At 41.6% G+C, this 17,385-nt stretch overlaps 1 protein-coding gene across 3 annotated transcripts in view; it reads left to right on the top strand.

Moving 5' to 3' along the window:
* Positions 1 to 1,723: 1,723 nt before the first annotated feature.
* The window catches only part of COP1 (COP1 E3 ubiquitin ligase), a 145,088-nt gene continuing 129,426 nt past the window's right edge, over positions 1,724 to 17,385 (top strand). For 2 of the 3 annotated variants that reach the window (XM_066261207.1, XM_066261208.1), the window contains exon 1: positions 1,724 to 2,607. In XM_066261207.1, coding sequence (XP_066117304.1) covers positions 1,916 to 2,607 — 692 coding nt within the window. In that variant the 5' untranslated portion in view covers positions 1,724 to 1,915. The remainder of the gene's footprint in view (positions 2,608 to 17,385) is intronic. The other variant, XM_066261206.1, reaches the window with a different exon arrangement.

The following is a 17,385-nucleotide window of genomic DNA, read 5'->3' as shown; positions in this document are numbered from 1 at the left end:
TGCAATGTTATAAGTGCAAACAAAATATTCTAGGAGCACAAATGAAGGTGAAACCATCTCTGCCAAGAAGTCAGTATGACTTCACATTTCAGGTGGGCCTTTTTTGTATTTTCAAATAGGTCTTGAAAGTGAATTTAAACAAGGGTTGGATAATGCAATGTTCATACAAGGAGAGTGGTTGTTGCCAATCTGGTAAACCCATTCCTATGTTGTTATTCTGAGTAGAAATCTGACCTGGATGTGGAATGTGAGCAGGGAAGGCAGAGTTGGGGTGGGTGGCAGCCTTGTGAGGGATGGCTCACTGCCCAGGGGAATGGCTAGGGTTTGTCGTTGGGCCTTCCTCTAGAGTCTAGGCCCTTACCTGGTCCTGCACCCTCAGCATGGATAGATGTTCCTAGGGAAAGGCCCTAGTTGCCCCTACAGTCTTCGAAACTCTGGAAAATGAAGCCTGGGATCTTTCCTTCTAAGGATCGTAGCATGATAGACTGAATATCAAGTCATTTAATTCAGTTGTTTCTAATTTACATGCACAAGAACCTTAGGGATTCTCAAAAAGGCGAATGAAAATCTGTAATCAATTCTTAATATTCCAAAACACCTACCAGAAACTGCTCATTTCCTGGTAGTTTTATATGCCAGGAGGACTTGTTTTGTGCTTCAATTATATTAGGTGTATATTAAAGTATATTTTTAAATTTATTATTATTATTGAATGAAGCAGGGAGAGACAGGAACACCCAACCGTTCCTGTGTGTGCCTGACGGCGGAATTGAACTGGCAACCTCTGCACTCTGGGACAATGCTTCAACCAACCCAGCTACCTAGCCAGGGCTTAATTTCTTTATTTATTGATTTTTAGACAGGTAGAGAGAGAAAAGGTGAGGAGAGGTGGAAGGGAAGCATTCATTTGTTGTTCCACTCAGTTGTGCATTCTTTGGTTGCTTCCAGTGTCTGCCCTGACCGGGGATTGAACCCACAACCTTATCGTTTAGGAACAACCCGCTCCAAATACTAACCGACTGAGCCAACCGGCCAGGGCCTTTTTTAAATTTATCGACTTTTGAGAGAGATGGAAGGAGGGAGAGAAAAGTAGACAGGATCATTACTCTGTTCCAATATGCGTCCTGACAGGAAATTGAACTCATAACCTCAGAGCCATCTGGCCTGGGCCAAATGCACATTAATCCGGGGTTCTGACTGAGCTGTGTTCTGATTAAGCATAAGTTGTTTGCCCATTGTTGATACGCTTCTTTTGGAAAATAACTTGTCAAAATGCGAGAAGTGAGCTCGTGGTCGAATCCATAGAATTGGTAGTAACATTTGTTACAACTTTTTCCACTTACAAAGCATTGTTAACTGACTTCATCTTAAACTTATTCCTCACAAACTTATTCCTCATGATACTGTGGAATACCTTCACACATCAGAGCCTGCAGACCCTGCCTCCCAGTGCACTGCTCTCACCTGCTCGGAGCTACAGGGTCTCTAATTCTCTATTCGGAAGCACGGGCCCTAACCTCGCCACCAGGTCACATCGCCTGCCTCCCGCGCAACAGCGACCGCTCCCTCTCTCCGCGTTCAGAAATGCGGCTCTCCCGCACGCATGCTCAGTTGGGCGACTCGGCGCCGGCGCCGCTCATCCCAGCCTGGAGCGGGGACCCTGGGTAACCCAGGGCGCGCGTGCGCAGTCACTTTTTGAGAGCTTCCCTTCAATCCCTCTGCCACTCCGACCATTCATTCCGCTTTCCGCCGCCGTGTCACCCTTAAGAAGGAACTGCCCTCCGGTATGACACGAACGAAGAGCGTTCTACACCAGACCGCCGCCGTCAGTGGGGGCGCGCCGTACGTGCCTCAGCGCCGCCAGGGCCGCGTCTGAAGTATCCCCTGCCTCTCCCGCCCCTTCCGCCGCTCGCGCATGCGCTCGGCCAGCCCTCGGCGCGCCCGGGTTGGCTGCGGCAGGGACCGCGGCGGCCTGGGGAGCGGTAGTGGCTTCCCCTCAGCTCGATTTGTTTCATCCGCCCCCTCCCGTCGGACGCTGTTGTGTGGTCGCCTTACAAAACCCAACTTTATTGTTCCTCAGCCCCACCTCCCGCGGCGGCGCGCGGCCTCAGGATGCACTGAGGCGGAGGGCAGGGGCGGCGGCGGCGGGTCGCGGTCCCTCTCCTCCGAGCGCCCGGCCGGAGGAGAGGGAGTCACGATGTCCGGGAGCCGCCAGGCCGGGTCGGGCTCCGCCGGGACCAGCCCTGGCTCCTCGGCGGCCTCCTCGGTGACTTCCGCCTCCTCGTCCTTATCCTCTTCCCCGTCGCCCCCTTCTGCAGCGGCCTCGGCGGCGGCAGCGCTGGTGTCCGGCGGGGCGGCGCAGGCCGCGGGCTCCGGCGGCCTCGGGGGCCCGGCGCGGCCCGTGTTAGTGGCTGCCGCGGTGTCCGGCAGCGGCGGGAGCGTGTCCGCCGGCCTGTCCCGGCTCAGCTGCCCGGCCAGGCCCAGCGCCGGCGGAGGAGGCGGCGGCTCCGGCCTCGGCGGCGGCGGCAGCAGGAAGCGCCCTCTGCTCGCCCCTCTCTGCAACGGGCTCATCAACTCCTACGAGGACAAAAGCAACGACTTCGTCTGGTGGGTTCGCAGAGCTGCCCCCTCCCGTCGCCCCTGAGGGTCTGCCGGCGGGGCCGCGGGGCCTCGAGCTGGAGGGTGCGGCCGAGCTGGGAGAAGGCTGGGGTCCCCAGGTGGCGCGGGGTGCTGGAGAGGGGAGCGGCGGTGGGGAGCGAGTGGAGGGGATCTAGGGGGATAAGAAATAAGGAGGTTCCGGCCGGGTCGCTCAGCTGGTTAGAACGTCGTCCCCATGCGTCAAGGTTGTGGATTCGATCAGGATCAGGGCACATAGAAGAATCAACCAGTAAGTGCACACATAAGTGGAAGAACAGATCTGTGTTTCTGTCGCCATTCCTCTGTCTCAAAAAAATGAATAATAAAAAAATAAAAAGGTGGGCAGGATGGGAAAGTCCAATAAATGGTTGTGCATAAAAGGAGAACGTTGGGCGAGGAGGTTGAACCTTGAGTTTTTTCTGGCTGTCTGGTGAGTTGGGCATCCTGTCCGTCCGGATTGCTTGTCGCCGTGAATTACATTTGTGAAGGGAGAGGGCGATGCTTCCTGGGGTGCTGAGGGATGGAGTTGTCGGCAGGAGTCGGCCTTTGGGAGGTGTGATAGGTGGTGCTATAAGCATGGGTACGGCTGTTGTAAGGAGGAGTATTTCATGTCAGTAGCTGAGGTGTGTCTGTGTGAATACCTCCTATTTCAAAGGGTACGCCCCTTTGAAATTTGCTGTGGAGGTTACTGTAGCCAAAGTCTGTTCACACAAAAATTTTTTTTCATTTGTCAACTGAATGTTTTGCAAGAGGGAACCACATATATTAAATGTCATTGATGTGTCAGATGGAATTTGTAGAATACAGTAACAAGTAGTGGAACTCCTGATTTGAGAAAAGCTAGGTGTTACACATTTTGTCATCCTGTTGGGCATCTTGATTGATAACACCGTGGTCCTCAGTTATAGTTGGCATAAAGGGATTAGACCTAATAGTGAAAGATGGAGTCAATTGTCTTGTTGAGAGTGTTTCAGGACTTTCATTGGATTTGTATCCAGAAGACAGTCTGAGTGATTGAATTGTGAGAAAATAATTGCTTTTAGCTGAGTGAGAAATATACTTTTCCTCTGGAGGAAATTGTATACAGACTTAGAATATTAGTGATGTAGGAAGTTGTCTTGCACTGTCATTATAGGGGAAGTTGATTCACTTCAGAGTTGAAGATGATCTGGGTTGGTGTCAATACAGTGGACTCTTGAACAACGGGGGTTTCAAGTGTCTGGGTTCATTTGTACGTGTTTTTTTCCTTCAATAAATTCAGTTGGTTCTTGTAACCATGGTTTTGCATCTGTGGATTCAACCAACGCTGAACAAAAGCACTTTTCACATACCTAACCACAGATAGAAAATAGTTTTCCATGGTTGAATCCACCATGCCAAGGGCCAACTGTAGGGTCAAAAGTTGTAAGTGGATTTTCAACTGTGTGGAGATGGGTGACCCTAGCCTGTTTTGTTCAAGGATTAACTGTAAATATGGCAGGAAGTTATTGATTAGACTTAGAGTTTTTAGTTCTAGCAGTTAATAATGTCTGTTCACGTTTTTTGCTTTTGTCTTACATTATTCTGGATTTAGAATTAATCCATTCTTCATTGAAACTGGGCTATAATTGTGATTGTTACTTATAAGTAACTTGGGCTTATAGTTGGGTCTAAGAGGTGTTTGTGGCCCTGGCCGGTTGGCTCAGCAGTAGAGCGTCGGCCTGGCGTGCGGGGACCTGGGTTCGATCCCCGGCCAGGGCACATAGGAGAAGCGCCCATCTGCTTCTCCACCCCTCCCCTCCTTCCTCTCTGTCTCTCTCTTCCCCTCCCGCAGCCAAGGCTCCATTGGAGCAAAGATGGCCCGGGCGCTGGGGATGGCTCCTTGGCCTCTGCCCTAGGCGCTAGAGTGGCTCTGATCGGGGCAGAGCATCGCCCCCTGGAGGGCAGAGCATCGCCCCTGGTGGGCGTGCCGGGTGGATCCCAGTCAGGCGCATGCGGAAGCCTGACTGTCTCTCCCCATTTCCAGCTTCAGAAAAATACAAAAAAAAAAAAAAAAGAAAAAAAAAAAGAGGTGTTTGTGCTCACACTCAGTAGAGAATGCCATATGATCAAGTAGAAGCTAATGAAACAAAGTGAGGGTGTGCAGGATTCAGTTATCTTTTTTTTTTTTTTCCTGAAGCTGGAAACTGGAGGCAGTCAGACAGACTCCCGCATGCACCCGACCGGGATCCACCTGGTGTTCCCACCAGGGGGCGATGCTCTGCCCATCTGGAGCATCGCTCTGTTGCAACCAGAGCCATTCTAGTGCCTGAGGCAGAGGCCATGGAGCCATCTCCAGTGCCTGGGCCATCTTTGCTCCAATGGAGCCTTGGCTGCTGGAGGAGAAGAGAGAAGACAGAGAGGAAGGAGAGGGGGAGGGGTAGAGAAACAGATGGGTGCTTCTTCTGTGTGCCCTGGCTGGGAATCGAACCCGGGACTCCTGCACGCTGGGCCGATGCTCTACTACTGAGCCAACCGGCCAGGGCTGGATTCAGTTATCTTTTTAGCTATCATTTGAACTTTAATTTTCAGTAGGCTAAAAGAAAACGTGCAAGCATCCATATTGGTACACTAAAATAGTGTAGAAGATGTGAGAAATAAGGGAATCAAGCATTCATTCAGCAGGTACTTGGCACTCTGTCTTCCAGGCACCCCATGAGATTCATTGTACTTACTATAGGCTATTTTATAGGAAATTAGAGAGGGTTGGGGGGGGCATACATCGCTGGAACTTATTTTTAGGGATAACATTATTTAAATTCTTGTTAGTCTGCCACCTAGTTTTTAAAATTTTTAATTTGATCCCTGAGTCCTAACCATCTGTTTTCTTTAATATTTTTATATTGAAGTGTCCAGTGAGAGTCTTCAGTTAAAAATTCCAAATATTTTGCTTTAAGAATTTCATTAGTCCATTATTTCTTTTCTGGTGAGGTGAACTATTTCAGAGGAATTTATTAATGGGAATTTAGTATCTTGATTCTCAAGCTAATCTTTTGGGGTAGGAAGATAGGGATTTAGGCAAGTCTCAAGGAATCCTTTTCATTTTCACTTCTTTCTTTTTTCTTTTTCCCTCCCTTCCTTCCTTCATTCCTTCCCTCCCTCCCTCCCTCCCTTCCTCCCTTCCTCCCTTCCTCCCTTCTTTCTTTCTTTCTTTTCTTAGAGGAGAGAGGCAGATTCCGCAACCCCTGTCTGGGCCAAGGTGCTCAAATCAGCCAAGTGATACTGAGAGCTTCCAGGGCTGACATTTGAACCAATTGAGCCACTGGCTGTAAGAGGGGAAGGGATGGGGGAGGGGTTGGGGGAGAGAAGAAGATGCTCACTTCTCACTTGTGCCCTGACTGGGGATTGAACCTGGGACATCCATATGCTAGGCAAATGCTCTATCTACTGAGCCAACCAGCCAAGGCCATCCTTTTCATTTCTAACTGGCATTGGATGGTTGGTTTTGTCATGTATGTTTCAAGGTCAAACCAAACCAATCCCAATTACTCCATTCTTTTACATCTAAATGATGCTGAAGTTTGAATACTGATGGTAATACCTTATTCATTTTGAAGATGTTTATACTTTAAAAATGTTTGTACTTCACATTGCATGTTATTCATATAACAATTCTGTGGAGTTGTAAAGACTTCCAGCATTAATATAGTACTGATATAATTATATTTCTATTGAGAGCCAAAGAAGTTAAATAACTTTGTTTTAGATTGAATAGCTAAGGGGCAAAGTGAGAACTCAGATCTCTTAATTCTTGACTCTGCTTTCTTTGCATGGCATTTAGAGAACTCCAGACCCACAGGTTTGAGTACATGTTTTTAGCCTTGTGGCTTTTAAATGGGATAGATTGGAGGAAAACAGCTGTTTCATAATCACATGAGATAAATGTTTTTATCCCTGACCTCTCCCTCCCCCTGCCTATCTGCCTGCTCACATCCTGACAGGACATATCAGAATTGGAGGCTGGAGTGGGCAGTGTAGTTTGCCAAAGCTCCCCTCTACTTGCCCTCCCCCCTCACCCCCCCTCCTATAATGATATGTCCTCTTCTTCTTGAGAACAGTTGATTTAAAGTTAAATGCTTAATTTTCAGTAACACATACTGGCCTCTCTTGACTTACATTATATTTAAAAATAAGTTTATATTTAATTGCAGAATTGATGAGCAGTGTAGGGATTTATAGTTTTTTAATATTTCATGCAATGGATTGAAAGTACATATTATCAAACTGCAGTTAATTATTTAGCTTGAAGTTGGGAAAATCTTTGACATTCAAAGGAAGTCTTTGTAACTTTTTTTTTTAAATTTTCTTACTTGATCTATTTAACTAAGGTTACTCTAACTTGTACTTGGAAGATGACTTCTTTTATTACTACTGTCTCTGCATTAGCTTTTCTAACTAGTACCTGAAATGCTCTTTTCTACATCTGCAAGTCCCAGTTATTCTTGAAGTTGCAGCAGAAATGTGTTTTTAAGTAGATAGTAAGCCTCTTGTTAACTCTAATCATCTTCCTGATAAAAAGTAGGTAGTATCTACATTAAATAGGTCGACCATTTATTAAGTATGTCACTTCCTCTCGTGTCATCTATTAATAATAGACTATGGTGAAGGAGCTCACAATTTAATGCAAAGAAAGACTTTTTAATCAACATAATTGTGTTCTCTCCTGGCATTGCTTCATTTAGATGTTAAATACTCTTCTGAATTCAGATGTCTCACTGCATTGCACCCTAGGCAGCCATTACCTGTAAATCATGTTTAGCATTAAAGATGAAACCTGTGACCATTCTTGCTACGATGTTTTTCAAGCTATTAGAATGTGTTTTTAAGAGATATTATAGCATATTTAACTACTGAAATAAGCCAGAATTCATTACATTGTTATTTTAGCAACTAAGTCAAGAACCTCCTTGAATCTGCAAAACTAAACTTGATTATTTTGCTTTATAATACATGTGCTCTTTAGATGACAATGGTGATGAAAGGTACTCTGTAGAAGAGATCAAATCAGCCTGACCTGTGGTGGCGCAGTGGATAAAGCGTTGACCTGGAACGCTGAGGTCACCAGTTCAAAACCCTTGGGCTTGCCTGGTCAAGGCACATATGGGAGTTTATGCTTCTTGCTCCTCCTCCTTTCTCTCTCTCACTCTCACTCTCTCTTCTCTAAAATGAATAAATAAATAAAAATTAAAAAAAAAAGAAGAGATCAAATCATAGCAGTTCATTATGGTCCTCCTATCAGCCTCAGTGTCAGCAGAAGGTACAGGTGAATCAAATGGCAGAGAAAATGAAAGGTGATTATGAAGCAGGGTATGAAAGACAACTTGAATTTTGGTCTATAAATTGAGAAGGAGGTACTTACTTATGCAATAATAGGTCATTACTAAACTACTTTTACAAACCCTTCTTGATAACGAACCAGCATTACTTAGTTGACCATATTACATCTAAGAATTATTAAAATAACTACAACCTTAAACCTTGTTGCTCATTTTTTCTCCTCACATACTTCATGTTTGTTCTTGATAGTGATTTCTTTCTGTTTTAAATAATTTTAGCCTTTATTCTTTTTCCATAGAACTTCTATAGCTTGGGAGGAAGGCCTTGACAGTTATTCTTCTCTTTCTTGTTAAAATTTGTATTATACAAAATAAAAATGATTCTTAAATTCTTGACTTGTTTTTAACATGTATCTCCCCATCTTTGCCTTTCACCTTGTTCTTTGCCCTCTGCCTTTCTTCATATGTGCATATATCAGGTTCTGTATGTATAGGTCCCTAATGTCTCTAATAATATATATATATATTTTTTTACAGAGACAGAGAGTGAGCCAGAGAGAGGGATAGACAGGGACAGACAGACAGGAACGGAGAGAGATGAGAAGCATCAATCATTAGTTTTTCATTGTGCCTTGCAACACCTTAGTTGTTCATTGATTGGTTTCTCATATGTGCCTTGACCATGGGCCTTCAGCAGACCGAGTAGCCCCTTGTTGGAGCCAGTGACCTTGGGTCCAAGCTGGTGAGCTTTTGCTCAAACCAGATAAGCCCGCGCTCAAGCTGGCGACCTTGGGGTCTCGAACCTGGGTCCTCTGCATTCCAGTCCGACGCTCTTTCCACTGTGCCACTGCCTGGTCAGGCTCTAACAATATTTTTATTGAGTAATATTTTATCTCATATAAAAGTTAATTGACCTTTCATTTTTCATAATTTTTATGAACTGATTTTTGTTTCTATTTCTGTAGAGAAAGGTGGGTTGTAATAGATGGGTTGATTTATTTTTCTTTCTTTTTTTTTTTTAGTGAGAGAGAGAGGGGTAGGAGACAGATAGGGACAGACAGAGAGGAAGGAGAGAGATGAGAAGCATCAATTCTTGTTGCGGCTCCTTAGTTGTTCATTGATTGCTTTCTCATCTGTGCCTTCCACTGCACCACTTCCTGGTCAGGCTGATTTCTGTTCATTATGTTTCTGGCATTATCTTCAGGAATCCATTCTTCTCTCTTCCTAGTTTGTGTGGTTTAGGATGGGTCCTCCTTTCCCCAGATTCAGAGTTGGAGCACATGATCCTAGGCCCAAATAATCTAGTGCATTGGAATCCTCTGGCCTCAGTATTAGCTCCAGGATGAGATTTGGCTCAAGCAGAGATAGACAAAGTGAGTTTAGTAAAAATTACAGATAAAGTGGGTTTAGTAAAAATTACAGATATCTCTTTTGGGTGCTCTTTTATAGATACTTGAAACTCAAAGGTCATAAATGCCAAGTCTACTCTAAAGTGAAATTTGAATGCATTGTACTAGGAATTGGTTTGGTATGATATTCATAATAATATTCGCTCTCATGTAAGCTGTTGTTATTTGCCGGGCACTATTCTAAGGGTTTAACATTAATTATTCAATCATTGCAACAATGGTTTGATACAGATACCTTTATGATTCCCGTTTAAGAAATGAAATGAGGGTTAGAGATATTATGTTACTTGTCTCGGTCTTTTACAGTTAATAATGGTGGTACCAGTATTTATATTCAGACATTATGGCTCAGAGCTCAGGTTCTTAACCATTATGTTGGGAAACTGTTTAAAATCAGGTTTATTAAGATACAATTTGCATATACCAGAAAATGGCAGTTTTACGTGTATAGTTCAATTTTGACAAATTCATCTGTGTAATCACCACCCTAATCAAGACACATTCCCATCACTCTAGAAAGTTCACTCACACTCTGATTTCTATACCTCTGACACCTGGCAACCAGTGATTTGATCTGTTTTCTACCACTACAATTTTGCCTTTTCTAAGATTTTTGTTAATAGAGTTATTCAATACATAGTCTTTTGTGTTTGACTTCTTTCATTTGACATAATGTTTTTGAGATTCAGTATTGTTGAATGTATTAGTAATTGTTTTCTTTTAATTCTGAGCAGTATTCTATAATGTGAATATAACATGAATTGTTATATATTCATCAGTTAAAAGAAATTTAAGTTTCTTTGTTTTTAGTATTTGGTGACTGAAGAAAATGTTGTAACATTTACATTCAGGTTTCTGTGTGTACATGTCTTCACATCTCTTGAGTAAATAGGAGTGTATTGCCAGTTTATATGGCTAAATGTATGTCTAACTTTGTAATAAGCTGCAAACTGTTTTCTAAAGTGGCTGCCTCATCTTGCAATTCTACCAGCAATACTGTATAAGAATTCCAGTTCCACATCTTTGTCAACACTTGATGTTTTCACTCTTTCAAATTTTAGTCATTCTAGTGGGCGTTTAGTAGTTTCTGACTGTTAATTTGTGTTGCCTTAATGACTGATGATGTTGAGCATATTTTCATGTGCCTGTTTTTCATTGCATATGTGTTCTAAACTTTTGCCTATTTTTCTCTTGTTTGTCCTGAGTTGTAAGGGTTGTTTTTAAATTCTGGATACAAATCTTTTGTCAGCCTTATGTATTGTGATATTTTCTTCTAGTCTCTCTTACCCTTTTTTTTTTGTATTTTTCCTAAGTGAGAAGCGTTGGGGGGCGGGGGAGGGTAAAGCAGACAGACTCCCGCATGTGCCAGACCAGGATCCACCCGGCATGCCCACCAGGGGGCGATGCTCTGGCCATCTGGGGCCTTGCTCCACTGCAACCAGAGCCATTCCAGTGCCTGAGTCAGAGAGGCCATGGGAGCTGTCCTCAGCTCCCGGCGGGAGGGGAAGAGAGAGATAGGAAGTAGTGAGGGAAGGGTGGAGAAGCAGATGGGCACTTCCCCTGTGTGCCCTGGCGGGAAACCGGGGACTTCCACATGCCTCCACATGCCAGGCTGACGCTCTGCTACTGAGAGCCAACCAGCTAAGGTCGCTTACCTTTTAATTTTCTTAACAGCATCTTTTGAAATACAAAAGTTTTAAATGTTATGGATTGATTGATTGATTGATTTTAGACACAGAGAAAGAAAAATGGATTTGTTGTTTTATTTATTTATGCATTCATTGGTTTATTCTTATACAATATGTGCCCTGACTGGGGATTGAATGCACAGCCTTGGGGTATGGGGTTGATGCTCTAACCAACTGAGCTACCTAGCCAGGGAAAAAGTTAAAAAATTTTAAGTCCAACTTATCAGTTGTTTCTTTTATAGTTTATTGACTTTGTGTCCTATCTCAGAAATTGTTGTCTAACATGGTGATTTCTTGTTTGAATGATGGGTTATTTAGAATGTGTTGTTTAATTTCTAAATGAGAATTTTCTGGATATTATTCTGTTACTGATTTCTGATATATTGAGCTTTGTTCAGAGAATATGATTTGTATGAATTTAGTCCTTTTAAATTTATTGAAACTTGTTTCATGGTCCACATCAAGGTTGATGTTCCATATGCACTTGGGAAAAAAAAGTATTCTGTTGTGTGCAGACTGGTATATTTTATAAATGTCAAATAAATTGATGTGTTGTTTATATTCTCTTTACTTAGTTGATTTTCTGTATACTTGTTTTGTTAATTGCTGAAAAAATAGTGTTATAATCTTTAATCTGACTATAATTATGGATTGGGCTCTCCTTTTAATTCTGTCAGTGTTTTATTTATGAATTTTGAAGCTTTGTTTGTAGGGTACACACATTTAGAGTTGGTGAATTGATCCCCTTTTTATTTAATTTTGAAATGTCTCTTTACTCCTGGTAATATTTGTTGTTCTGAAATCTATTTAGTCTAATGTTAATGCAGTAGTTCCCTCTAGTCTGCGGCATTTATGTTCCAAGACCCCCAGTGGATGCCTGAAACCACAGATAGTACTGAACACTCTATATAGGGATGGGCAAAAGTAGGTTTACAGTTGTTCATATGGAAAATAATACAATAATACAAGAATAAATTTTCACATACTCATAACTGTAAACCTACTTTTGCGTACCTCGGTATGTACTGTTTTTTTCTGTATATTCATACCTATGGTAAAGTTTCATTTATAACTTAGGAATAATAATAGATTAACAATAACTAATAAAGTATATCTTTAAACTGTGATAAAAGTTAGGTGAATGTGGTCTCTCCCTGCTAACTGAGATGGCTGCTAAGCATATATAGTATGGATACACTGGACAAAGGGATGGCTCATGTCCTGTGTAGAATTGAATATTTTAGAAGTTTATAGTTCTCCCTTTAATATTTCTTTCATACAAAGGATTGAAGGTAGCTATTATTTGGATAATGTGTGTTGACCTATCTTCAGATTTACTTCTTCTGTCCTTAACTTGTGTTTCATGCGTTGATTGGCCCATAGAAAATAATTCTGTTTCTGATGTTGGCTTTTTAAAACTTATAGTAATTGCTTTGTACTTCCTCTTACAGTAGTTTCCATGTCTTTTGCTATATTTTCAGGTACCGTATTTTTTTAGCTCTAGAGTTCCAATTAGTTCTTTGTATATCTTCTGTTTTCCTCCTAATTATATTCATGTGTTTCTTTAAGTCTTTGAGCATATTTATAATGTTTTGAAGTCCTTTTCTGCTAAATCCATTATTTATTTCTTTGTTTTTGTTGATTGGTTTTTATTGTTGGTAGGTCACATTTGCTGCTATTTTATTCATATCTAGCAATTTATTTATTGGATAGTGAACATTTTATTTTAGACTTCCTGTTATTGAGTGATAGATTTTATTTTGTTCCTTTGTATAGTGTATTGGATTTCATTGTAGCATGCAGTTAAGTTACTTGCATAGCAGTTTGATTTGATTCTTTTGAGGATTAAATAATTAAAATTAAAATAATTTAGGATAAATTATGAGGAGCCAGTTTAGCTCTACTGCTAATAACCCTGCAAATGAATGCCCTGCATTTTATAGCTGCCTTTAAAAATAAAAAGATTTTATTGATTTTAGAGAGAAGAGAGAGAGAGTGAAAGGAGGTGGGGAGCGAGAGGGAAGCATTGCTTCTTGATTGTGCCCTGACCAGGCAAGCCCAGAGTTTCTAACCTGTGACCTCAGCCTTCCAAGTTAATGCTTTATCAACTATGCCACCACAGGTCAGGCTGGTTATTTTTTTATTTTAATTTTTTAAAATTGTTTTTAGAGAGAGGCGAGAGAAAGAAAGGTAGGGGGAGGAGTGGGAAGTATCACCTCAGTTACTTCACTTTAGTTGCTCATTAATTGCTTCTCATATGTGCCTTCACTGGGTTAGCATTCCAGGTCGACACTATCCATTGTGCCAAATGATCTTGTGGTTTTACCCTGAACATGTATGAGAGATATCTAGCAATGGACTTGAGGAGAATCCTGTATAGATTTGTAGAATTCTTTCTCCTCTAGTTCCTCCTTGCTCTGTGGTGTCCTGACCTGTAAATTCGTTCCCCTTTATCCTTCCTGGACTCAACGAGATTGTTGTGCTCTGTTTGTGTTCTTTTTCTTGGGCCTATGAAACGTTCTGTGAAAGTGGAAAACTGGGTTTGTGATAGTGTTCAATTATTTGTTCATCTTACCTCAAATATACTAGTACTGTGCTGCCTAGAGTTTAATATCTGAAGGCAGTTGTTTCTTTTGCTTCCCTCCCCCCATTTTCTAAGTGTGTATAGTGAGAGGGCACATCTGCTTACAGTGAAATTTTGACCTCAAATGCAGAGTGAGCTAATTGTGTTTCACTTTGTCCATTGACCCATCTAAGGCGCTTCTCTTGCTTTGCTTTACTTTGTTATATTTCTTTGATTCTGAATTGAACATGTTTTCTTCTTTTACACTTTGGCATCTCTGAAAATTGAGTTATGTGTTATAAATGATGGAATTAAAAATTTTCTATTGACTAATTTGCAGTTGGTTGTAGTGGCCGTCATTTCATACAGGTGAATATAGAAAATGCCTGCCTCAGAACTTGAATATAGATTTTAGCAGATTGGAAGAAAGTGTCCAAAACAATTGTGAATTACTGTTTTATTCCCTCTGAACTAAATGTTTGTATGTGGGAGTGAGGGGAGGGGATTCTGGGATGTGGTGAATTACATATGCTCAGCAACATTCCTAAAGCTGGAGTCAGATGTAGTTTAGCTGACTAAATGTAACCCTAGCTTAAGATCCCAATACCAGTAGCTTTTAGTTCTATTATGGATTCTCTTAATAAATGCTACCTCGCCCTGGCTGGTTGGCTCAGTGGTAGAGTGTCGGCCTGGCGTGCGAAAGTCCCGGGTTCGATTCCCAGCCAGGGCACACAGGAGAAGCGCCCATCTGCTTCTCCACCCCTCCCCCTCTCCTTCCTCTCTGTTTCCCTCTTCCACTCCTGCAGCCGAGGCTCCATTGGAGCAAAGATGGCCCGGGCGCTGGGGATGGCTCCATGGCCTCTGCCTCAGGCGCTAGAGTGGCTCTGGTCGCAACAGAGCTACGCCCCAGATGGGCAGAGCATCACCCCCTGGTGGGCGTGCTGGTGGATCCCGATCGGGCGCATGTGGGAGTCTGTCTGACTGTCTCCCAGTTTCCAGCTTCAGAAAAATACTAAATAAATAAATAAATAAATGCTACCTCACTAGAATAATGGGAAATATTGTGTGGGCAAATCTGGAAGTCAGTGAATTATTCAAATACTGATTCAGAAAACTATGACGAATGAGAATTTGTGGGAAAACCCTAATTATGTGTGTATGCACGTATATATATTTTTTTCTCACAAGAGTGATATATGATACAAGTGTTTAAGTCTAAAAGGACTTTTTAGATAAGCATAAATAACATTTCTAACTGGTAAGAAAGTATTATAGTTAAATTAATGGAGTTTCCTTTTTAGTATATATAATGGTACATCTTATTATTTGATGACATTTTCAGACCCTTTTGAATAAGGGATTGTATTCCTTCCCTCACTTTGTTTTATCCTTTTGACCTCTTTTGGTTTTCTATTCTGTTGTGATTTTTGTATGTCTTTGAATGGGTGTATTCCTGTAAGAAAATACTTTTGCATATTTTAAATGTATATAAATTGTATCATGCCACAGATATCATTTTCATTTCTATTTTCACTTGACAAAACATGTAGTTATGTTGCTCTGTGTACCTTTGGTTCATGCCTTATGACTGTTGCATGATGTTTTATAGTATATATCACAGCACATTTTACTCCTCTAGTCTGGTAATTATGGAGCATAAGGTTGCTTCTAATCCCCCGTTACAGTCGGTACCTGGTTTGTTGCAAGTATCCTCATACATATTGCATTGACAGATGTGGATGTTTTTCTTGGCTGTACACAAATACACACACAGCCACATGTATACACATAAGTACAGAAACATTTTTTTCGGTATTTTTTCCAAAGTTAGAAGCAGGGAGGCAGTCAGACAGACTCCTGCATATGCCTAAACCGGATCCACCTGGCATGCCCACCAGGAGGTGATGCTCTGGGCATTGCTTTGTTGCAGCCGGAGCCAATAAATACAAATACATTTACATGTATATACACATACTACAAACATACATATACTCATGGATGTGTAGGTATATATACTGCTCACAAAAATTAGGGGATATTTTATAGCTTCATACTCATTTTGAAATATTCCCTAATTTTTGTGAGCAGTATATATCTAGATTTAAAAATAATCTCAAGAGTAGGATTACATGGTCATGACTATGAATATTCAGTGCAGTTTGGTTGCTAGAATGTGTCTGCATGAAGATTCTTGTTTTTCTTTTTTCTTTTTTTTTTTTTTTTGGTTTTTTTTTTTTTAATTTTTATTTTTTGTACTTTTCTGAAGTTGGAAACAGGGAGGCAGTCAGACTCCCGCATGCGCCCGACCGGGATCCACCCAGCATGCCCACCAGGGGGCAATGCTCTGCCCACCTGGGGCTTCGCTCTGCTGCAACCAGAGCCATTCCATTGCCTGAGGCAGAGGCCACAGAGCCATCCTCAGCGCCCGGGCCAACTCGGCTCCAATGGAGCCCTGGCTGCGGGAGGGGAAGTGAGAAACAGAGAGGAAGGAGAGGGGAAGGGGTGGAGAAGCAGATGGGCGCTTCTCCTGTGTGCCCTGGCCGGGAATTGAACCTGGGACTTCTGCACGCCAGGCCGACGCTCTACCACTGAGCCAACTGGCCAGGGCTAGATTCTTGTTTTTCTATAAGCTGCTCTAACATACTTGGCATTCCAATTTTCTAATAATTGAATAAGGTAGTATTATTTTATTTATTTAACTTAATTTGCATATTTTGATTACTAGTAAGTTGCAACACCTTTCTGTATACTTGAAAGGCAGTGTGCTTTTCTCTTTTTAATGAATTAGGAATTTACACTTTCCCCATTTTTTTCCTATTGTGTTTTCTGTTTTGCATGTTGATGTGCAAGAATTGCTTGTGTTCAGGTGGTACAGGAGACATGAACAGTCCCAGCAAGGGGTTTAATTCATTTGTGATTTCTTCCTTCCATTTGATGAACCCGTAAACATTTTTTGGATCTATATAAAGTCTTGGGTTATATAAAATTTCAGGTGTCTGTATAAAGTTTGCCTTGGCTGCCAAATTACATACTAGCTATGCCTGTATTTGTACTTAGGTCTTCTAGCTCATCCTCATTGAATGCTGTTGATTGGCAGAGTGGAATGGGTACTAACTGGATTGTTTGAAGTTTTTTCCCCATAACCTGCTCTGGTTACGTTCTTACTCTTCAAAATTGGGGAGAGTTAGTAGTGTTTTGTTAGGATTTTCTCTATATTTCTATATGTCCTCTGATATTTCAGCATTTTCTTGGGAAGGGGAATGGTAGGTCATTCCTTATCTTCCTTTATTCTACTTATTTCTAATAGGAATTCCTTGAAGTTTTTAGTTTGGGTGGACACCACTCTTCCCAAGTTTCTATCACTGATACAGATTTTTTCATATTCTCTTTTGGTGTATTCTACCATTTATTGACTATTATATACCAAAAATTATACTGAGTACTTATAAATATTTATTAATCAATTCAGTGATTCTATGGGGTAAATATCATCTCAGTTATACAAAAGAAGAAAACAGGATTAGCAAGAGGAAACTATTTGCTCAAGGTGTGGATGGCATACCTAGGATTAATTTCAATTGGATCCCATTTTTGCTGGACGGCTTGACTTTCAATGTGGTTAAAAGGCTGGCTTTGGTGAATATAGTGGAGACTCTTCTCTTTGATTCACATGTTACTCAGAAGCAATTAAAAGCTGCTGTTAGAAACTGATCTGATAGTAATTTTTAGGTACTGCATGCATCTTGTATTATTAGTGTAACAAATAATATGACATGTATTGTAGTCCTCTTTTA

This window comes from Saccopteryx bilineata, chromosome 2 (assembly GCF_036850765.1).
Source record: "Saccopteryx bilineata isolate mSacBil1 chromosome 2, mSacBil1_pri_phased_curated, whole genome shotgun sequence".
Taxonomy (NCBI): Eukaryota; Metazoa; Chordata; class Mammalia; order Chiroptera; family Emballonuridae; genus Saccopteryx; species Saccopteryx bilineata.
Note: the sequence above shows the minus strand (reverse complement) of the source record. Positions and strands in the feature narration are given on the sequence as shown.